This window comes from Hoplias malabaricus, chromosome 2, assembly GCF_029633855.1.
Source record: "Hoplias malabaricus isolate fHopMal1 chromosome 2, fHopMal1.hap1, whole genome shotgun sequence".
In the NCBI taxonomy this organism is placed as follows: Eukaryota; Metazoa; Chordata; class Actinopteri; order Characiformes; family Erythrinidae; genus Hoplias; species Hoplias malabaricus.
In genome coordinates this window covers 10,558,152-10,582,503 of record NC_089801.1, presented here as the reverse complement: position 1 = coordinate 10,582,503, position 24,352 = coordinate 10,558,152, and the positions used below count along the sequence as shown (strand labels likewise).

The 24,352-nt window shown below is 41.9% G+C and overlaps 1 protein-coding gene across 10 annotated transcripts in view; it reads right to left on the bottom strand.

Moving 5' to 3' along the window:
* Window positions 1-24,352, bottom strand: part of ctnna2 (catenin (cadherin-associated protein), alpha 2) — a 564,720-nt gene that overhangs the window by 84,473 nt on the left and 455,895 nt on the right. For all 10 annotated transcript variants that reach the window (XM_066656026.1, XM_066655991.1, XM_066655999.1 and 7 more), the window contains 2 exons: window positions 17,910-17,990; window positions 2,728-2,880 (listed from right to left, as the gene is read on the bottom strand). In XM_066656026.1, the coding sequence (XP_066512123.1) occupies window positions 2,728-2,880; window positions 17,910-17,990 (234 nt within the window). The remainder of the gene's footprint in view (window positions 1-2,727; window positions 2,881-17,909; window positions 17,991-24,352) is intronic.

Genomic DNA, 24,352 nt, shown 5'->3' with positions numbered 1-24,352 from the left:
AGCTGCGTGTTATACACTGCAGCACCATTAGGACAACAAACTGTTTACCTTCATTTACATGGACTCTGTTCCTTTGTATATGGAAATTAGTGAATATATCAAACTGCTTTAGAGTACTGATGTGCAAATAATCTCCTGTTCATATTCATATCCCATCCTCTGAGAGGGAGACACACACAGAGAGAGGGAGTACTGAGTTTTACAACACGTATTATAAAGTGCTAGGCCATAACATTAACACCACCTCCTTGTTTCTACACTCACTGTCCATTCTCTCAGCTTCACTGTGTCACTGGCGCAACACACACTAACACACAACCACACAGTCAGTGTCACTGCAGCGCTGAGGACGATCCACCACCCCAATCAAACCTGCTCTCTGGGGGTCCTGACCGTGTAAAACCTAGTAAACAGGGAAACAAGTATGCAGAGCAACAGCTGGACTACAGTTTAATTCTAAAACTACAAAATGCTCCTGTAGGGTCAGTGGAACTGAGAGAACGGACAGTGAGAGCAGAAACAAAGAGGGGGTCATAAAGTTAAGGCTGAGCAGTGTATAAATGAATATTATTAAGAAGTATTAAATAGTACTATAAAGAGCCTTGTAATGGCCATTATAAAGAGTATCATAATGAGTAATACGCAGTATTATAAAGAGTGAAATAGGAGGAATCTCATTATGATTATAGAGTATTAGGCTGTTTAATAGGGAATAAAAATGCAGATCATATATAGTTTTCTCCAGTATTATACTAAGTAAAATAATGAGAATTTTAAAGACCCTATTAATGAGAATAATAAAGATTATTTTACAGCATTATGAAGAGAATTAGTGCAGTGTCTGTGGTGCAGTTCGGGTTTAAATCACATTATAGACGTTGCATCACAGGCTCCAGCAGAGCAGCTTCTTCAGTCTCATGGAGCTCCTTGACCTCAGTCTGAAACAGTGGCTCACAGAGATCCCACAGCAATCACACGGCAGGAGGGCAGTGGCCAGCAGCCTGCACGCTTTCTATTCTCAGATCATAACGTTGGAGGAACATTTTATTTGATTAAGTCTAGGAGCTCAGCTCTGAACCTGTCCTCTTGAGCATGTGTGCGTGTGTGTGTGCGCACATTCGTATCTTGGATGGAAGGAGATTGTGTGATAGAGAAACTGAGTAGAAATACCTACATTTATCCAGCGCTACACAAAGTAAAAGAGAAGGTGGTCGATGTTTAGAGCGTGTCTCAGTGGGGTATACATTATTGCGGGGCCTTTAACATGGCTGACATATCAGCCGCGAGAGTTGTGGATAAGCATCGCGTCTTTCCTTAAGCTGCTTAGCCAGCCCAATATCTCTTGAAGAACAGATCCAAGCAGTGACTCAGAGGTCATGGAATAAAGGGTTGTCACAAACCGCCTGAGCAATTCCTCGTGTGATCCCTTGCTATGATCCCCAATGCAAATTTGTAATTACTCATATAAGTGTTACAGAGGCTACTTTAGAGAATAAATAGGGGTGGAACAATCTAGAAAAGCATTAGTAGAAGCCAAAATATTAAGGAAATAAACCGTCACCAGGGTTTGTGGGTTTTACCTCAGTCACATACATCTCTGCTGTTGCTGCATTATAGAAAACTAAGGATCGATTATTTTTCAATGAGCAAATGGAACAGTCTTGTTGCAGCTTTAATAGAGAACACCTTAATTTTCTGATGTGCAGAGCAGTGGAAGCCATTACATTCGTATTATAGGCATATGAGGTGGAGACTACCTGTCAAATAGTGAGCTAATGTGAGCTAACCCCATTGCTGTTCGGCATACCGTTCTACACTGAGGTGGACTTGTGTTGTGCTGTTTTTCAGAGCACATAGTTACTGTTATTCATAAATATGGGATATGAATTATTTAATTAGCTACATACACAAGCATTGTGCAGTAGTTGTGTAAGTTCTATCTTCCATATCATGATGTATATCAGAGTTTTAATCTTATTTTATTAATTTTGACTAAATTCAGTCTTACATTAAAATGTGTTTTAGATTTAATCTAATTATAATCATTAGATTTTTTAGTTTTAATAAATGAAAAATCTAAATATTTTAGTCTAGTTTTACTGTTTTAAATAAAATACATTCCTTTAAATATGTATTTTTATTGTTAAATACCAATTAACAAGTTTGAAAAGTGATGCAGAAATTGTTTGCAAACAGAGACAGGGTCGACTCCATAAGATCAGGTCTGTGAACAGTGGACATAAGTGATTTCCTGGTGCTCGAAGAATCGATTCTTTGGGGTTCGACTCATCTTCCATAAAACCATATCCTTTGACTTAACAGCAAACCAATGGAGGGTATGTTTTTATTGACTTTCCTTTTATTTCCTTCTTTTAAATCCATTCCTTTCTTCAAAATGATGTGGAATTTATCAGTCGTATCTATAATGATATTTGTCCTATACATTGCCATATTTCTCATCCTCAAATTATTATATTTTTAGTTCTCGACCAGCTATTCATTCATTCATTCATTCATTCATCTTCCTTTCCACTTTATCCACTTCAGGGTCATGGTGTCTCAGCTAGCTATTGTCGTGAAATATAATTAATAATTTTTTGTCATTGTTTTTTATTAATGAAATTAACACTGATTTTCTTGTTTAGTTCATTTAGAAGTTTCTCAGCTTGTTAATAAACAGCTGCTGAGAGGCGTGGGCTTTACTTTGGAATAAGTCTGGGTACTCACCTCCACTAGCTTGTTAGCATGCTCACGGAAGACCTGCGCATACTCCTTCACCTCCTTCTCATTGCCGCTCTTGGCCGCCTCAATGAGCACCAGCAAGGGTACGTTGGTCTCCAGGAAGGAGTCGGAGATGTGGTCCATAACAGCCTTCCGTAGCTACAAAGGAAAAGAGATAGAGAAATGCAACACAAAACAGGCATCAGTACACAGATCCAAGACATGCTGTCTTTCTATAAACAGGCCCGACTAGGAGCTGTCATCTTCCATAAGAGTTTTACAAGAGCTGAGCTCTGGGTCATAATAGATTTGTTTATGGAGGCCTTTTCCCTCTAAACTGGCAGGGGACGGCCCAAACATGGATAAATGGGCACAGGGGACGATCCAGGGAAGCTCCACGGCTGTGCCCAAGCCACGGGAGTTATGAGCTAGCACAAAATAACACCAGCCTGGCATTTTAGCTTAGCAAAGTAAGACTTCCCTTGAGGGCTAATACGCCCAAGACACAAACATTTGCTGAATTATTGGACACAGTGGAGACTGACAAAACCACAAACTGTTGTTCTTGTACTGTCTTGCAGTAGTATTACTTAAGCTAAGGTGATGCAACACCTAATAAAACGGCCCTCATGATGCTAGGGGCTAGAAGAGTGCACATGGTCAGCATCAGTCATAATCACAGCCAGAAGAAAACATTATTCTGGAACATTCTCGCAAGGGAGGCAAGACGACAGGCCGCTGATAGACAAGGGCGAATGCTCCGAACCAACAATAATTATCAACCAGTCAAGTGTACGCATACAGTACCCCGACCAATTAAAGAGACCGGAGAGTCTGGCAGGGCCGAAGAGACAGTAATGATGAATTATAGCATGCCAGCAAGCTAAATCTATCACCGGCTTTGAACTAGAGCCTCAGTCAGCCAGCAGAGTGGACGCTGCCTGCGTAAGTGCAGGAAATCAACGCCTTAAGCCAGTGGGTCACAACCTAAACAAACCTGAGATTGATGTTTGTCACTAGGATCCTAATGTGTATCAGTTATATTCAGTGGAAAATAAAGTAGCTTTAGAAAATCCCACATTCTCACACAGCACTTTGGTTGTTTTTCTCAGAATGACCTTGGAATGAAAATGTCACACCAGAGAGAAACAGAAGCTTATTCTTTTCTAATTAGCAATTTACCAAAGCCATCACATACATGCGTCAATCCACACGGGGCTGTCAACTTAACACAGACAGACAAACTTTGGCAGAAAGGTATCTAGGGACTCTGGGAACGCAACACTACAGAATTCTGGACACTGCATATGTCTTACAGCAAGAAAAACATTGTATACATTATTTGTTTTCCAAAACTATGCCGTTACCTATTATTAAGATAAACCTACACTGTGTTTATGTGGTGAGGTATTAGCAACAAGCAAAAACAGACAAATGTGAGTCCTGAGGCAATCCAGTGCAAACCCACTACCTCAAACAGCACGCTAGGGGACGTGTACACGGTTTAGGGGTTCAGCAGTTGGATCAATGTGCAGTGCTCATTGGTGGGTCCCTGGTCACCTGAGCATGAAATTCCGAAAACAGATTGCACTCCACAGGTAATGATCCGTCTCCCGACATGTCGATAACTCAATTGAAATGTTTTAATGAAGCCCGTCACCGCGTCTAATAACCTCCAGTGAAGGATGGGAAGTTGTGGCACGTTTCCGTTTTTGAAAAAATAAAATAAAATAAAAAATGCAGAATGACTGTTAACAGCAAAACCAACACAGAGGCTGGTACATGGAAAGCGGTGCTCTGGTTCTTGTGTTTGCTTTGCGGATTGAGGACTGGTGAGGGTCACGCTTCATGTTGACTAGAAAATGTCCACACATGAGCCAGACCCCATGCCTTCACTTTTATTCTCCTCTCCATTCAGATCCCTTCCTCACCCAGAGGTTTTCGTTTTACACTTCTCACAGAGATTGAGTGCAATCATTTTCTTCATCTCTCTCTATTTAATTAAGCCTGTTCCAGTCATTATACTCTCATAGTGCACCGGACCTGAACTGAGGGTCAATTCAGTTGTGTAAAGCAGTCATTTCGGGGAGGCAGTGGGGGCCCATTTATTGAAAAATCAGCGATTAAGATTTGACTGCATGTGAGCTGAACTGTATTTGCCACCTGCACCGACCCCAAACATGATGATATTGAACAGAGCCTTGATATGTTCTCCTTCTGTGATTAACCCTTTGATGTCCATTTTGCTATACTTTGAAAAAAGCCTATGCATATTTTAATTACACCTACACATTGATGAAATTTGGAAATATTGTAAAACATCTATGCTTTTTATTACCACAAAACTATATTTCCATTAATTTCAACTCTTACAAACAGACAGATAAACAAACAAAATACTTTTGGAGATTTTCCATTTATCTACTTTACTGTACCCCAATGCAACATTTCCATTTGTTGCACATTTAAACCCAACAAATCACATCTACTGATGTGATAGATCTGGACAGTTTACATTCTTTGCTGAGTTGCTCAATTTTCAGTGATGTTGCCTCAGTGGAAGCTTAAAAAGAAGCAATGGGCCACCAGTGTTTGTCACAGTGAAAAGACAATGCTATGAATCTGCAAAGATGTGCAGTTGTCTGGTTTGAGGTTTAAACTTCAGACTTCCTGGTAAATATATGTGACAGTTGTTTTTGTTTCTGAAGAATAATAACGTGTTTGACTGTTCAAAATAGGGTGTTTCTAGTATGGATCATTTAACACACATTTAACACATAGACACACCGGCACAAGCATACATGCACTTAGACATACTCACATACAGCTGCCTGACTTGCACAAGAAAGTGGCTTCAACAAACACATTATGCTTCAAATCATAAGCCCCCTCAGATGTTCAAAGTGGACCGCTTTTTGTCTGTTTTTCTTTCCCTTGCTTTTTTTGTGCTCAGTGTTTTAACGTGTTGCTGGCAATAACAAGCGCCACGTGCTGTGACTCTTCATGTCTAACGTCTTCTTTAGAGAGAGAATGGAAAATTCAAGTGAAGTAATCTCTGAGTTAAATGGGAACGGGGAAAAAAAATGAAAATTGGAAAAAGGCTAAGGGAGAAAAACTCCTCTTTGCCTCAAATTGCTTTGAGTGACTTTAAAGATGCGGTGAAAAAAGTTAGACATCTTGTGACGCTACCTGTTCCCTCATCTGTTCTTGTCTCCTCCAAATTGTCCAAATTTGTACACCAGATGGCACATCAGCGGCGACACAAAGCTTGAATTCAGAAGCAGACCAAAGAATCATTAAAAGAGGGTGTATGCTTAACTAAGCTTGAGCGATAAATATTTCGGGTGGTGTGATCTTCAAAGGCGAGATTAGAGTTAGTCTAGCAAATTTGCTTTTAAACGGGAAACTGTGTGTCTAAGGATTGCAGTCTGGTTCTGAAACTGATACGAATGTCAGCCACACTGTCATCGAAATCCCAGGAGACATCTTTACATAGCCACTTTTTTGGTTCAGAAGAAAGCGCAAGATTACCGGCCGTGCTAGAGCCTATTACATAACGTTATTGAATGAAACAGCAAATACTGTAGATTATTAATTGAATTCGGACTTTGGTTTGTTTTTGGCTTATTTTTTCTATAGTTCAAAGGCAGATGAAAACAAATCCACAATTAGACAAAAACAAAGCAGGGGTGCATTCAATTATCAGAGGCAAAACGTTACCGGTTCACATCAGTGCATTCAATGTATTCAATTCCCTCTTTTCTGACGTTTCATTTGTGATTCTGAACAGATAGCGGAGGGGGGTGGGCTAGAGCCTTTGGGTCAGAAGCCGAATGGTTCTTATTAAAATGTCAAGAGCAATCAGCGGATGAACAGGCAAGCGCACGCATGAGGAACCAAAACAGGCAGCTCAAATCAAAATGATGTAACATTGCTGCTTTTTTGATATGGGGAACGGCAAGCAGAAAGAGGGAAGGGGCAAGGAGAGAGAGACAGCGAGAGAGAGAGAGAGAGAGAGAGAGAGAGAGATATGGGCAGATGATTAAACTAAAGGATCCAGTGCTTCTTCTCGGTGGTGTTTTGAATGGTTTAAACCCCCCCCTGTTCAGTGATGCTCTACAGAGCACAAGATGAGGTTAAAGAACTTTAAATACATCGTACAGAGATGAATCTGAGTAGTTTAATTCCAACATATCTGAATTAAACCACTTATTGTAAGTGATATATATTGTTTTTGCATAAATGCTCGTGTAGAACCTGATGCTGAAAGCAACATTCACAGGAAAGCCTCCCTAACATCACGAGCAAGGAACACTGACAGGAAGCATGTCAGAGAAACTCTTTAACAAGTATCAAACTACAACACTGTATCAAAACACTCTTTACTGACTCCAACCACAAACAGTGAACAGTACCAAATCATATGCTACAAATTATTGTAGAGTAACGACTGTAAGTCTGGCAGCAGCACACTTTCCACAAAACCACCATCATGTCCTGAGACTGCTATTAAAACACATCTTTGGAAAGTGTGGGCATGTGTTTTCTGTGTATTTGTCCACAGGTTCGGAAGTAGCATTCGCAGCTTGGAGCTTGTGGACTTATCTGAAAGAGCTGGTTGGTATACGAGGGAGTTTTCAGGCCCATAATGGGACTGGGATCGGCATTGGGGAGGGACTTTTATCAGGTGGGCCCGTTATCAGCCTCTGTTATGACAGATGGAGGTCCCAGTGTGCACCCCCCACCACCCTCACCCCCCTCTCCTCCTACACTCTGTAATCATGGAGGGTCAGGTAGAGGATTTATCAGCATAGAGAATCAGGGAAAATACTACCTGCTGCATTAATGTACTGCCCACTGAGTACACTATCACCTGCTAGGCAATGTGGGGCTATTATGAATGTGGTACGAAGTCTCTCTCTCTCTCTCTCTCTCTCTCTCTCTCTCTCTCTCTCTCTCTCTCTCACTCTTACCACTGCCAAATCCAAAGTTGGCCTTGGCAGTGAAAGCACTCAGCCCGTGGAGTAAGTACATGACAGTGGCATGATGAAACTATTCGCCTTAATGTTTCTCAAGCAGTTACGGCTCTGAGCAGGAAACCAGCTGCTCATCTTTAAAATGAGTAAACATCTGAGATCATCTTTGGTAATTATAGATAAGACGACCAAGCAAGTCCTGAAAGCTCTGCATGGGGGATCTCTCAAGTTTTGAGAAATGGAACGCCTTCTTTGAAGTTTCTTTCTAACTGATGGGGGAAAAAAAACAAGCTTAGACAAACATATGCTAAGAAAAGTGAACGTCACTGAAAGGCTGTCCTCGAGTTAGCCGTCAGTCAGCGCGGTGCCAGAGAGAGGCTGACAGATGGATTTATTAGAAACGGGGCGACAGGCCTTTGAACACATGGCGTAGCTCCAGTGAGTAAACGGATGTGCGTCTGGGGATTACTAATTGCGGGCGTTTTGGGCTACCAGTCTAGCCTCAATCAACACTCCTCTCCCTCTCTCCTCAATTACAACCATTCATCCAAACGTAGAAACAGCTGCAACGACACCTTCATGGCAATTTCTCCATCAAATCATGCAATCAGGCTCCTCTATGCTTTAACCAAGCCTTCTCCTTAAGGGCCCTCTTCAGTTAGTCTGTGTCTCTCGCCCCTCCCTCTCTCCCGCTCTTCCTAAGGGTCTGTCAGTGACTCCCTCTCCCTCTGCATCTGTCTACTGTCTTTCTCATTCTCTCCGTCAGATTCTTCCTTGTATTTCGCTGTCTCTCCCTTTCTTTGCTTCTACTCTCTACACTTTTGTTGCTGTCTTTCTTTGCCTCTTTCCCTCCATCAGTCTTTCTGTCTTTTTCACTTCCAGTGCCCTTCTCTGTCTCTCTCCATCACTCCATCTCTCTCAGTCTTTCTCTCTCTGCATCTACTAATCTATTTTTTTCTTTCTTTGAAACTGTTACCCAGTCTATTTTGTTCCTCGAGCAGTTTCACTGTCACTTTTCTTCTCTCTCTCTCTCTCTCTCTCTCTCTCTCTCTCTCTCTCTCTCTCTCTCTCTCTCTCTCTCTCTCTCTCTCTCTCTCTCATCCTCTCCCTCAGAGCTGTGACTGACCTTACTGCTACAGTATTAGCCTCAGCAAGTAGAGGCAGAGACACTGGCTCTTTAACGTTAAAGTGACCACCCCATGTGTGTGTTATATCTCAGCACAGCAGTGTTGGACATGATAGTTTGAGCCCAGTGGTAATGTAAGCTGAGGGCTATAACAGCTTGAGGCCCTGCGGCTACTGAGGCCTCTGAGCTCAACCAGGGCTAGTAAACGCAGAGGATTTCCTGTGCTCTGCTCATAGCAATGCTAATGTAGCATTATCTCTCTCTCTCTCTCTCTCTCTCTCTCTCCTGACCGGTGCTGCTGCTACTTACTTATTCAGAACATATTGCTTATGACCTGCTTAAGCTTTTATGCAAAAAGCAAAAGCAAGCTAAAGTGCTAAACGTACTCTCTCCGACACCAACACACTCGCCTGAAGTGAGCCAGCTTGTTAGCATTTATTAGCATGACTAGCTTTAATATCTGTTTAAGACAAGATCAGTCGATAGCCTTTATTTGTTCAGAAAAACAGCCACTGCATCTTTTGAAACGGCAAGTAAGACACATGACAGCTCAACATGCTTGGAGGCGAACATGCTAACGTCCAATCATCAAGAAGATGTCTTAATTGGCTAGAATCATGCTGTGAGGACTGTGCTATTCACCCAGAGCAAGGATAATAGCTCTGTATTAGACTTTCAGCCATTGCTTAGATCCTTCATGGCATTCAAGAATGGACACACACACACACACACACACACACACACACACACACACACATATATATATATATATATATATGCCACAAACCAATCAATGTTAACACTGAGACATTCTCTCTCTCTATGGCCTCTGTAAACATAAGGAATACACCCTATCCAGAATTTATTCTCTGCTCCAACCCTTGACGAATCAAAAGAAAACTCCATAAATAAGTGCACCAAGTAGGCCAATGCAATAAACTCCAAAACAAAGCTCCACAGCCTCTGCACAGTCACGGCTTATCAGAAATCACGAGCGCCAGCGTTTTGCCACAGCTATTGCGCAGCGGAAAGCGGGCATTTGATTTGTAAAGGCTTGGGCTGTAGATCCTCTTGCCAGGTAGACAGTAATAACTCAAAGCTCGCTGCCACTGAGGCTTTGCTGCTCCGCCGCTGAGATTGATTTGATGAGATGGCGATGCCTCCATTCATTTGACTGAAGGCTCCCGGGGCCTCCTGGCTAGGGGTGGGGGACACATACCCGAGCTCATATTTTCTGCCTGACTGTACTGGGACAAGCATGAACATTTATCTATAAGCAGACACGCACACACACACACACACACACACACACACACACACACACACACACACATATACTATTATACTGACACTCTCAAGATGCATATGCTCACTCTAAGACCCACTGAATGTGCACATTTGAAACTTTTCTAATAATATCAAGACAGGGTTTTGAAGACAGAAACGTGTTCTGGTGATACCTAAATATGTGGATGCTCAGGTCCTTTATATCTGCCAGTAACAGAAAACCCTCACTTGGAAGCATTTCTGCTCTGCGACAGAGCAGGGCAGTGCCTGCGGGTGTGAGAGCATACTCGTGGGGGGAGTATTTCTTTGACGTGTGAGAGTCTTGAGAAACCTCATAGGGAGGTTGGAACCCAGGGGTACACACATGAAAAAGTACAGCTGCTCAACGTGCCTTCTCGAAATCAGCTACTGTTCCCAATGTCTCATAGGGGAGTGTGTTGTGCATCTGTGAGAAACGTCCGGCTCATGCTCTACACTTGTAGTAGGTGCTTCCTCACAGGGAAGCTTTTCCTCTCCTGCTGTGCCTGGTTTTACACTGGTTTTACTGTGGGTTTGATTATACTCTGTTTCCAAATACTGTCTGTACATGAGTCTAAAAGCAACCAAATAAGTGGTAAATCATTGAGAAATTAGTTTAAATGTTGAGAATGTATTTTGTGGTATTTAATAAGGGGCTGTTGTTAATTTCAAAAAGAAATATATATATATTAAATACCTGTGGCTATGGAATTTATACAGTAGATTGAGTGAAATATTTTTTTTTTCCTTGTATTTCTCAGATACATGTCTGAAGTCCTTGTGTACACCAATTAACCTTGCCACCCTGTGCCTTTCTGTCTCTCTGCCTCAGCCTCAAGATGCTTCAGCTCCACTTACAACAGTAAAGAAATCCTGAGGAGCTGCACTGATTGAAGCAAGGAACAAAGCCATTCGTAACATTGCTGTTATTGCTGTTTTGACACGTTGACTTTATATGTCAATTACTTACATGTAAATATGTCATCACATCTACATGTTATAATCAGTATGTTTTAAGTTGAAAGAAATCTGTCAGAAGAAACGGGTGATGCCTAACTGTTAAAATTAGATTATATTTAGTTGTGGAGTAATATCTTAGCATAATTATTGAATACATACGCACAATGGACTCTAAACTGTATGGTACATAGTCATTAAAGCTATAGACTGCTTATAGGTCAATATAAAACCTCTCTGCTATTTCTGTGGGTTCATGTGCTTGGTGATGGTGCCAACATGACTAGTTGGCAAGTAAATAACAAGCGAAAACTCTGCTCCATTTAAAACCATGCAGAGATTCTGCATTTGGCGTCGAGTTGTGGCAGAGGGAAAATCACTGTTGATCCTGAACATGCTTGGCCTTAATCTCAGATATCCTTAAGGGGAATTAGAGGGGATGCTGTCGGAGAGGGAGAGGAAGAGGTGATAACATGTTGCTGAGGTGTGATGAGCTTTTAAACGCCAGGCCATATGGGCAGCAGCGGTGAGGCAGACGGGCGGAGAGGAAGAACAGGAACTGTGCAGAATTACCAGACGGGTGAAAACGCTGGGCCAAGTAAATCTGGACTATCAAACACTTTTCATTTCCTTTAAACCACTTTACTGTACTATAAACCCCCCCACCCCCCTCCGCTGTAAACATCTCACCCCACGTAATACCACAGCTAGATAATGAAATAAACGTCTTAAGAGGATTAAAAGCGCTTGCCCGGGCGAATCTGTAAAGCAGTCCCTTATTTTATGAGTGAATTCTAATGCAGGCGTCACCGAGATGTTTACAGCTTTTACCAATGTTGGTCAGGGGAAGCAGGCGACATGGGGGCGTAGAGAAGCAGTGAGGGTGGGGGGGTGTGAGTGGAAATGAGAAGCGTGATAAACGACTGCTGAGTTTGGAGACTCCGTCGGAACGTGGCGCAGGTCATATTTACAGCCGTGGCAGAAAGGCCCAAAGATTTTAAAAGATGGTTTCCAATTATGGAAGATGCTGCAGAGTCGGGCAAGATTACAGGGAATACGGGCCTGCGAGTGTGTGTGTGTGTGTTTGTTTGTTTTTCGTGGTTACTGTTGCAAGGAAAGCTTCAAAACACATTCATAGAAAGAGGAAAGGAAATTGCAATTTAAAGTGAATATAATTTAGTTATATAATATAGTAATAATTTACTATATAATTTACTTCAAAACAGTTCTAGTTCACAATTTACCCTGGAATGCCCCTTGGTTTTAAACAAGTTTGCTCACTGCACACATCTAATTTTTCAAAATAAGGTTATTACTGAATTACTGAGGAAGAAACTGTACTAAGCAATACAACTATTTTGAGGCTTGTTTTGTCCACTCATATCTATAAGGCACTGTTGTTTCCCATAGTGCAATACCAGTGAAAAACAAACAAACAAACAAACACAGTCTGGTATTGTCTTATATTATGTTTACTCTTTATACCTTTATGATGTCAGAGGTCATGTGCCCTGACATTGGTGGGTCACTGGGACATGGGGCACCACTAAAAACAACATAGGAGTTTCTCTGGAGGACGTATGTCAGCTATTAAGGTGCCATGTGATTGTACTGTTTTATTCTTTTGCCAAAGTCTTTAAGAATGGCTGTTTAACGTCACTGTAACTGGTGGAGATTTAACAGTTTAATATAGACAGGACTAGGAAAGACTGAACGGCCACTGGCTACTTCATTTTTTATTTATCTTTTAGCAGAACTGAATGGTCTCTGACTTATGAACAGTTATTGTGTGTGTGTGTGTGTGTGTGTGTGTGTGTGTGACAAAGAGAGATATTGTCGGTTACATGGAGCATCCAAGGGTCCCAAGGTGCTCTGAATGATTTATTAAAAAAAGCAGCAGCACAGTAAGAGACACTCGTGGGACATATGCAGCTGTATGTATGCAGCAGGCTGAACACTGGAAGTACAAGAGCATGTGTGTCTGATGGATAGAAATGTGGGTAAATTGAGTGAAAGGCTGTTTCTGGAACAGTGCCTACTCTCTCTTATTTATTTGAGCTCATAAAGTGCGTCAGAATGAGAAAGCTTTTTCCAGCCCAGGCCGGTTTTACTTCACACGAGTGAAGCCCTGTAAGGACTGGAAAAATAATCATAATTTGAAGTTCAAAATCCAGAATCTTTGGCAATCTTGTACAAGATTGAAAGCAGAAATGATGTGTTATTACTCTTAGTCTTATGCTTGGCTTTCCATGGGCTTGGCCCTTCCATGAATAACTCCACCTGTCCTCCCCAAAACTCATCGTTTTTCCTTTAAAGGTCACATCTCAGTGAAAGCGATTCAGAAGCATTTTTAGACATCAGTTACACTTCATTTGGATTCAGTGCTCCAGTCCAAGCCAACTGTGCTATAGTCTACACCAGTCAGAACTCACCGCTTCCATCCTGACACATTTTTGAGTGGATTTATTCTACGATTTTGTGCTAATATTATTGTATTAATAGTATAATAGTAATATTGGGATGGGTCTTAATGGCTAAAGCATTGACTTAATTATTGAATATGAAATTACATAAATTATGGAATTGTGAAGCTGGTCCTCTCCGAGACTGTTGGCCTGTGTGCTCTGTTAGGCCTGAGAAAGCTGTGAACAAAGACTCTTAAAATGGCCTTATTAGCACACAGGGCAACTGTGAGAAAGGACCAACGCAAGGTCCGAGACCTGAAGCCTGAGATTGTTATTTTATAAATCTTGGCTGGAAATGAATGAAACCATTGTTAATGATATAACAAATGATGACTATTCAGAAAGCTAAAAAAAATCACGTCATTTCGAAATATAATTAAGGGGTGTGATACACTTGAGAAGACAGGGAGAAGCCAGGTGTTAGTCAAGAGATTGTCAAAGGCTGTGAGGATGTGAAAAACAGAAACATAATTAATGGGAAGAAAAAGGAGTAGGGGAAAGAGCAAAATGGCCTTGAGTACAGATAAGAAACCTTTTCTAAAAAAGCATAGACTTTCTTTTGAACCTTTAATAGTGTCCAGTAAACAATGTCTGAAGAGCTGACCGGAAGCAAAAGTCCTTATATGTACATGGGGAATAGGGTACCTTTTGGTTGTAATGGGACCACCCCTGAGAGCTTCACAAATGCTTTTTGACTTATCCGGGCTACTATAGCTATACCTTAACCTGTTTAAATAAAGAATTGAATCTGTTCTCTTTTATCCTAAAATCTGTGTCTGTGAAATATGTAAGTGATTTCTTTTTTTATAGGAGTTGTGATTTTTAATGAGACAAAAACAAAGCTTTAAATGACAAAGCCTTTTTGACCTGACAAATGGAATAGTATTTATATTAGTAATGACACATTTACTCAGCTAAAATGGATCAAATCGTGTTTTCTTTAACAATACATGAAGTTTTAAATATCATAAACCTCTAATATATTGATCATGTTTCGCTCAGTATTCTAGATCAACTATTGCACTGTAAAATGGTCATCTACAGGCTTCTTTTAAGATGAGTCTCATACACATGATACTGTAATGATACAGTAATAAACAGATCTGTTTTATGTGCAGTCATGTTTTGAAATTGCATAAGTGTTTAATGTGTCACTCGTGTTTCTGGTGTGACTTTGAGCTAACAGTGAAAGCTGTGTGACAATGAAACAGGGCTCAGAAATGTCTAAAGTGATACTTGTTCCCTCAGTTAATGACTGCCATGTTATGAAGCTTATTGGTAAACAAAGCTCTCCATCCAGTCATCCATTTGTGGTGGTACTTCCTTTCTACACCATTATTCAACAAACGTATCCATGTTGTTTTCAGGATATGTTCAAAGAAGGACAACGTCTTTGTCAGGCAGACATTTGGCAGATATGTTATTATTATTATTATTATTATTATCGTTACACTTATATAGCGCCTTTCTAGACACCCAAGGACGCTTTACAATCTACACTGCTCAGAACGCTTAATTCACACACACTGGCGAGAAGCGGCAGCCAAACGCGCACAGCGTACTCTCAACCAGAAACGACCGTCCACCTGGAGGACTGCATCGGGCACTAGGGTTTAACCCAGGACAGAGCGCCAATCCATATCTGGGCTCACACATACAGACATTCATTCACACACCAGGACAGTTATTAGAGAAGCCAATTCACCTACCCTCCATGTTTTTGGACTGTGGGAGGAAACCGGAGCCCCCGGAGGAAACCCACGCAGACACGGGGAGAACATGGAAACTCCACCCAGATGGGACTTGAACCCAAGATCCCAGCGCTGGGAGGCGAACGTGCTAACCACCAAGCCACCGTGCCGCCAATGTTATTTGTAAAGCCCTCATATCCGCAGTGGAATCAGTGCTACAGTGTTAAAATGTTAACATGATTTCTATGATGCTGCAAATAGTAGACAAATGTTTCACAGCTATACCCCACCACAAACGTGGTTTTCAGAGAAATTAAATAAAGTATTTTTTAAAAAACATTATTTTTAAGCCATGCTGCATGGTTTCCCTGCATAAAAAAACTAATCTGACCTGGTAAGCTTTTAAAACAGCTGAAGCTGCTTTGGTTCTGTACAAGCCTAGTTTTCTCAGACCGCCATTAGCCATTGTCACAGCGGTGTTTCTGGCATTTCAAAAAAAGTTTTGTTCATAATATATAACACCAGCATCAGTGTTTTTCTTGTTCAGTTAATTTAAAAAAAAATAAAACCACCAAAGAACAAAGAAGACCAAAAACATTCTGTTGATTTTAAGAATTACAATTACTTATTTATTCAATGTAATAGGTTAAAGCATGTTTGGTTTAAGTAGGCTGTGCACAGCTATATGGAGTTTTATAAACACATTAATGCCACAAAATGTGTCCCCACCATTTCCCTTTACAATATTTCAGGCAAAGACACACACTCACGTGAAATAAGACAAATTCAGCCGTCCACCTCTCTCTGTGAGATATAATATTTGTGTAAATGTTGAAGAGTTCAGAACCGTCCTGCTGAGCTTGTGAACAGCAGAAAACGTAACTAATGCAGAGCCAAAGTCATCCCCAGAAACACACACAAACGAAGCATGTTCCTGTTTTATTTCCTTTTATTTATATATATGAAACTTTGTAAATGACCCCATCCAGCTCCACTGGGTGATATCACTGTGTATGAGGCTCTGGGCTTTTTCTTGAGTTACTGAACCTTGACACGCCCACGGACCAAGCCACGGTTCACGTTGAAGAACCTACTGTTCTTTGGTTCCAGCTGGGAATGATTTTTTCAGGTTCATGATTTTGCTGATGTCAGTGGAAATGCACTGAACGGTTCCAAATTTAGTTCACGAACTGGAACCTTCCCGGTTCCTTGTTGGTGGAAAAGCGCTAATATCAGATGGTGAAATAATGTTTCTACACTACATTTGAGTAAAGTACGCAAACTTTAAAACAGACCAGCTGACAGTTTTATAGCATTTTCTATTAACACCATACTCTAAATTCTCAACAGCACCAACCATATAATGCATGTGTGAGCAGGATGAGGGTAAGATTACAATTATTCCAAGTCATCTACATTTCAGACTTCTACAAACTCCCATCAGATTCCCTCGCTGATTAATGTTTGAAATGTATGTACTGTATATTCCACTTACAATTGCGTGTGCTTTGTGTAGCCGCTGAGGGAGATTAAATACGGCTCTTATCTTTCCTCCCAAAATGGTCTTCGCCTTCACACCTCTCTCCTCATTCCCCTGTCCCTGATGGAAAAGAGAGCTCGCGGAGAGCCCGCCTCGGCCAATGGAGGCGTCATATTCGCCTGCCAGGGTCCCTAAATGATCAGCTCATTTTGGAGCATGGGATGAAAAGGTATAGAAACGAACAGCCCTCTTCTCCACTTTTTCACCAGTCTGATTTCTGGCTTGGCTTTCAGAGGAGGTGTGCTGGCCCAGGCTGACACCCGGTTCCATTAGTTGGGCGGGTGAAGTGAGCGAGAAGTGAGGGGGAGGAGAGGTATGTGGGTTGGTGAGTGGAGTGGGGGGTGGGCACTTTTATGCATCACTTCCTCTGATTGCAGGAGTCAACAGCACATCAATGCTCCTCAAGTGGAGAAACACTGTTCTTTAGGTGATATGATGATGGTTATATAAAGCACACTCAGAATTTAAGAGCCCAATAGGTGTCAGGAAATAAACAAATAAATATATGTGTGGGTTTATGAATGTACAGCTGCAAAAAAATAATGGAAAAACATCTTCTCATTATGTGTGGAAGTGGGGGGCATTGTCAAGTGCAATCTGTGCCGCGGAGAGCCAGGCTGATAAGGGATGGCGTCACCTGTGTGTTTTCTTACAGCCTACTAATATGTGTCTTTTCACCTCAGTGTGCTGTCGGACACTCAGGAGACAGGGACGCTGAGACATGCGACAAGATAGCAGTGGAAGAAAACAAAATGGCCAAGGTTCTGAGCACGGAGCTCATGGATTCTGTCAATAATAATAGAAAAGAAGCTCTGTGACTCCCACCTCTGCCTCCTTTGTGCTCACTAACCTCAAACACAGTCAGGTTTCTGCATTACATTCTATGAGCTCATCCTCAGCCTTTCATTTTGCCACAGATTTCTCATTCGAATCGTGCCAAATCATAGGACCTTTTAACCAATTTGCAGTTCTAGTGTGGTGCATAGTGCATTTCTAATCAGACTGAGAACAAAAGGCTTGGGATCAATTGCCGAGCCCTGTTTCATCAGGCTTTAAACTGAATGTGAAAGGAAAGTGTGATTTTTTTATTTTTTTTTGGTGGAGTGTGAAGCCAGAGGGATTAGTTACCTGTCTGCGCAGGTCCCGGGTCTTCTTGGTCATCTTGTCGATGGCTGAGTTCAGTGGGTCACCTCTTTCTTTCCTTCCCGTCTGCAGAGAAATAGACAGATAGAGAGACAGTGTTATACATGTAACATTAGCTTTACTACTATATTTCCTACACACTTGCACAAAAGAGCAAAACAAATCAAGGAAGACAGCAGGAATGAAAGCACAGGGCTGTACTGAGCTTTGCAGAAGCAGAGAAAGAGGATTTATAGAAAACCCGGCAAGACAGCCCTTTAAATGTCTCCAAACATCGGAGGCTCAGGGCAGGAAGACCTAAGGCGGGACGGGCGCCCGCTAAAATAATAACAATAGTGGAACACAAGCTGGGATAAAAGAAGCCGAGCGTCTAGTGAAGGCGGCGAAATGGACAATAGACTGCCGAGAACAAGTTTGGATAGAAATAATCCCCTTTGCCAATGCCATGGTGCAGAATGAGAGAAAGAGAGAAAGAAAAATGCACAAAGCCCACATTGATCAAACTCTTGCAGGGCTACAAAAGCCACACTTCACTTTCGGGCTGCTGTCCAGAGTGCTCGATTTAACACACTTGCCTGGCAATTCTGCAGTCAGCTAGCACTTGATTCTTTAATAGCAGGAGTATACTGTGGTTCCCAGACCAACTATAGTCTAAGATTTTGCTTACAGTAGTCCTCTGCTATTGTGAATATCGACTAGCTTAATCCATTAAGGCAGAAGAGGAAATGGCAATGGCGTTTATCCCTAATAAATTTTAAATAAAAATGAAAAGAAAATGCTCTAACGTCATCTGAATTTCTAGATTCGTAGTAAATATGTAGAGCTATTACCGTTTGTGGATTTTATCACGAGTTCACATTGTGAGTGAGGGACACACTTCACACTCCAGTCACCTCTGAGTGAACGGATGTCACTGACATCTAATATATGCAGCTAATGATTTGAATTCTGGTTTGAATTTATGCTCATGCCTCTTCAGAATTCGCCACACTTCATCGAACACCAATGGCACGGAAGAGGTGCTTGGGAGCGGTGATAATACTGTCACAGCACCTTTTGTCACATTATGAACCTTTAATACTCTATCATGTGACGTTGGCAGTATGGAGCCACAGAAGCCTCTCCCCCTTGATTTAAACCCGTCTCTATCACCTTCAGAAATATATTTATAAAGTTCGTAAACATAACTAGATAAAATAATGTTAGATCTACACATTTTCAACATAAATTCTTACTCTCTCAAGGAAAGAATAGCACTGAAAATGCACAAGAAGCAAAACCTCATTAAAACTAATAAATAAATAAAAATCCAAAACCTCATTGGAGTTTCTTAAGCCTAGTTGTGACATACGCATTTCCATGAAGGCGGGGGCTTCGGCAGGACCCTGGTAAACAGGCAGGCCGCTTGAGCTGGGGCTCTTGTTAGAGAACAATTAAAGCAAGGGGCCGGCATCGGCGTCAACGGTCTTTTCCCCCAGGTCCCATCTGCTAGACAGCTCACAGCTGGCTCCTGTGTGTGGGGATACCACACACCATCGCCACAGACAACAGCCCAGAGCTCTCCGTGTCTGCATCTCCGGCTCCCTCTACATCTCTCTCTCTCCCTCTATCTGTCTGCCTCTGTCCGTCTGTTCCTTTCAACAGCCAGGCTGCGGCCTGTGGCAGCACTCACTACAAACACCCGCACACACTCACAAGCAAACACACACACATGCGCATTCTTCTCATTAAATATGGACAGCTAGACTGAAGCAGCCAAATGCTTCACTGAAAATGGGATGAAACAAACAAGAAGACTCAAAGGGCGGAGTACAAGAGTTTGAAATGTTGGAGCAGTGTGGAGTGGTTTAAAAGCCTGTTCCTGTAATTTGAGAGCCGTGTTCTTCATTGCTACGGTTTAGAAGTTATTCACTTTTCCATTGTGCAGCACTTTCCAAATGTGTTTACATATCTGATTACATACGTTTTACTTCTGATTTCACGTCTGTTTCAGTTACAAGTGAGAAATGCATACTTCTTGAGGTAACATCTGGCCACTAAGAAATCATCTGAACACTAACTGATGAGAAAAACTACGACACGACAAAATAATAGCCATTAAAGCATTCCTTAGGAAAGAAACAAACATTTAAATGCAGTGTTTTAATGAGCCCCTGCCTTTTCCATTAGGGAGACGGCCCTCAGAAAACAGAACATTGTTTCAAAGCCTGCGATTTGATTTATGTCATGATAGGCTTTTCTTTAAAGCCATCATTTAAAGCATCAGAGTAATGTGAGCACTGCCTTAAAGAATAGTTAAGAGATGGCTGTTTATTTATTTCACTACAGACTGAAAAGAAGAGTGGCGAGAGAGAGAGAGAGAGAGAGAGAGAGAGAGAGAGCGGCAGAAAGAAAGAGAGAGAGAGAGAGAGAGAGAGAGAGAGAGAGAGAGAGAGAGAAAGAGAGCGGCAGAAAGAAAGAAAGAGAGAGAGAGAGAGGCAGAAAGAGAGAGAGAGAGAGAGAGAGAGAGAGAGAGAGAGAGAGAGAGAGAGAGCGGCAGAAAGAAAGAGAGAGAGAGAGGCAGAAAGAGAGAGAGAGAGAGAGAGAGAGAGAGAAAGAGAGAGTGAGAGAGAGAGAGAGAGAGAGAGAGGGAGAGAAAGAGAGAGAGAGAGAGAGAGAGAGAGAGAGAGAGAGAGAGCGAGAGAGAGAGAGAGAGAGAGAGAGAGAGAGTAAAAGAACTTGTGAAATGATCTGACCACAGAGACAGACTTTTGGACACAAATATGTCCCCTTTTGCATCATCAAAAAACACTGACCATGGCTCCCAACAGATTGTATTAGACACCAAAAATCACCCTAAAAGCCTGCAGCAAAATCGATGAATGAATTATCAGGTTGCTAGGCAACTAACTGCCCTCGAGATTTACTTTAGCAGTAAATGTTGACCGTACAACATCTTACATTAATATACCCCCCCGCCCCCGCCCCCACACCTGTGAGATGATCAGGCTAATAAAAGTACAAAAGTCATACAGAACAAAGCAGAACTAATTTACCCAAGGTCACGCCCACCATAGAAGAAAAGCGATATGGAAACTCTAATACGACTAACTCTTATTGTTTGCTACACTATAACACTCACTGTTCACACTGACCAGTCAAGGAGAGTTCATTAGGCCACCTATATTATTATTAGTAGTAGTATGTCTACATTGTTATGTGTAATGGACTACCTGTGGTGCACTCTGTAATTCTCTTGTTATGGTTGCTCTTTCTCTATTGTACCTTCTAACTCCTACTGGCTTATCTTCAGTATTCAGAGGACTGTTTCTGGTGGTCTTTGAGCCTAGGTCTGCCCTAGTCTTCCTTTTATTATTATTCAATCTTTCATTATCTGTAAGCGCTTATCCAATTCAGGGTCGAGGTGGGTCCAGAGCCTACCTGGAATCATTGGGCGCAAGGCAGGAATACACCCTGGAGGGGGCGCCAGTCCTTCACAGGGCAACACACACACATTCACTCACTTTTTGAGTCGCCAATCCACCTACCAACGTGTGTTTTTGGACTGTGGCAGGAAACCGGAGCACCCGGAGGAAACCCACGCGGACACTGGGAGAACACATCAACTCCTCACAGACAGTCACCCGGAGCGGGAATCGAACCCACAACCTGCAGGTCCCTGGAGCTGTGTGACTGCGACACTACCTGCTGCACCACCGTGCCGCCCTTTTATTATTATTTTTTTTAACTAATTTATCTTAGAGAAATAAAAGTAATGTCATGTGAATACTGTCATTGTCATATTACAAATCTAACAATATCCCCATATTTCCATATAGTCATTGTTTGGTTTTCTTTTTTGATTTCTCCTCTATTTCACTGCACCACAATAACACTGACACAAGTAGTTTCTCTTTAATGCTACAACAAAACAACAGCGGCCGTATCGCCCCCTAGAGTACTGCGAGAGACAGCATGCATCGGTATAACAGATCATAACATAGGATGTTTTAAAATAGTGATATAACAGCAATACAAAGGCTTACCGATGTTGTTTAACATTTACGAGACCTGCCTTAATGTGTTGCAGCAGGACCAGGGTGTGTTTTCCCACTGCTGCTAAGAAAGACTTGTGGAGAGTAGGGGCTATATGTACAGTTCCATCTGATCAACTTGTAGGAAAACTGGAGGCAGGGAGAGTGAAGGAACATTGCTGTCTCCTCCCCCAAACTCCACAGCTGAGGTGGCCTTGAGTAAGGCACCTTATCCCCAGCTGTTCCCTTGGTTCTGGATGGTTGCTGGCACTCCGGGTTTGTGCTCAGTGCCTCCAATGCAGTAGTGTCTGTCTGTGTGTGTTTACAGTAGAGACACAATTTCATCGTACGATGACAATAAAAGCCTGTTTACATTTGGAGAAGTAGAGACATGTCCTTTGCTTGTATATGAAGGGGATGACAGCAAAGCTCGTCTTGACTCTTGACTTTCATCGCTCCCCAGTCAAAGTCTACAGCAGCTGCTTTTAAAGGAAGCCTTGATTCTGCCGGCTTTCACTGTAATGCACTAAATAGATGAGTGTTATTTTTAAGACGCTGAGAGCCGTTCCCCCTTCTGATCGAGCGAGCGTGACAGAGCGTCCCTGCATCTCTTCGTGTCGTGCCACAGTAGGGAACATGCTTCTTCTCTTTGTTTTTCCATCCCTCTCAGCGAGGCCTTGAGGTTAATGCTTTCTGTCACTCGCAATGTGTTTGTCACTATCGAGCTATAAACGTTATTGTTTCTCATTAGAAAAGAAATAGCCTCCTATCAAATGACTGAGGGCAGGGGGAATGCGTCCGAATGCTGTTTTAGAAACTGCAATGCTCACAGACAATTTAAATAATACTGGAACCCCACACTGCAAAGGCCTGCTGGGATTCTGAAGAGGTAAAGGCAACCGTAGTGGACAATTTGGCTCATGTATATAGCGACACATTCAGACATGTGCGAGATATCTCATATAGTTTGCTGTGAGCTGCCAAGCATGTGATGTGGCTAGCATTTCTCCTCATAAAAATTATCCCACCAATTGTAAACATGGTTGGTCCACTGGTATCCCTGTCATTTCTCAGACATTTACAGAAAATTATGTAAGAAAAAAAGGAAAAAAAACCCCAGTATTTTAACTCCCTACTGGTTCGTGATTTCAGATCCAATTCTATACATCGTATTCTGTTAAATATAAATAAGGTTTTTATACACAAGGTCATGCCCGCTGAGAAAGTTCTTCCAAATTAAAGTGGAAAAAAAAAGGTTGGAGAATGAAGGAGGGAAGCAGACCACCAGTGTCCAACTAAGTGCACCCCCCACCGCCTTCAGCGCCAAATGCTAATGTGTCATTTACCTACCACTGTGAGGCCTGGATTAGCCCAGACCAGAACACAAAGAGCGAGCTAGGGGAAAATACCTATTGAGAAGCGCTGTACAAATACAATTGGACTGAACTGATTAGATCATTTTAAGGGCCTATAAAAAGACCTCTAATTGAGTAATCAATGTTAAGAGGACCTTAACATATCTTGTTTCCTACTATTACACACTGCTTGGTTTTTCATTTCAAAGAGATTAAGTGCAATTTGATAGCAGCCAGTGAGCGAGACAGATTTACGTTGAAGAAGACGGTCCAGCTTGTTTGGGTGGTTGTAACCACTGAATGTACAGTATGAAGGTGTTCAGTTCCAGACCTGGGGAGCTCTAGCCAGCACAGTTTTTTTCATTTTCTGGCTCACAACTGTCTGCTAACCCTGCTAAATAATGACTGTGCTGGAAAAATGCTTCCAAGACCAGAGCTGGAGTCCAAACACTGTATAAAGTCATAGTACCTACAGTGACATTTTAATATGGGTTAAGACTCATCTTCCTTGCGTCAGATGCCTGATCATGTAACTAGCGATTTTGGCTAGCATGTTTTGACTAGCATCTCTGCACTCGTAGTGTTTTACAGTGGCAGTAGTTGTAGTTGCAGTTGAGGATGTTGCAGACTCTACCACTAAATGTTTTAGCCTTTTTCCTTCATCTAAAACTTCAACTAATGAACAGTGATGTGTTATAAACTTATAAAAAAAACAATAAACGTTGATTTATGCTTTGCTTTGACTCAACACAGAGTCGACATTGTAGCCTGTGCAAGTGCCCTGCGCCACTCTGCAAGTACACCTCCAAAACACTAGGGCCGAATCATAGATATCTTCCTCCACCCTATGTACTATACAATACAGTGCTGTTGTAGTATTAGCGTATATTCTGTGAAGTGCACTGTGTAGGAAGTAGGGTGCTATTAAAAAAGAGTGTAGTTTACATGCAGTGCCAGGAAAGAAATTAATATAAAGCCAACACTTTTTCCCTGTGTGTTCCGCTCTTCGTGGCGAGGTTTATTCCGGAGGCGTCCATGTTGTTCCCCTTGTTCATTTCAT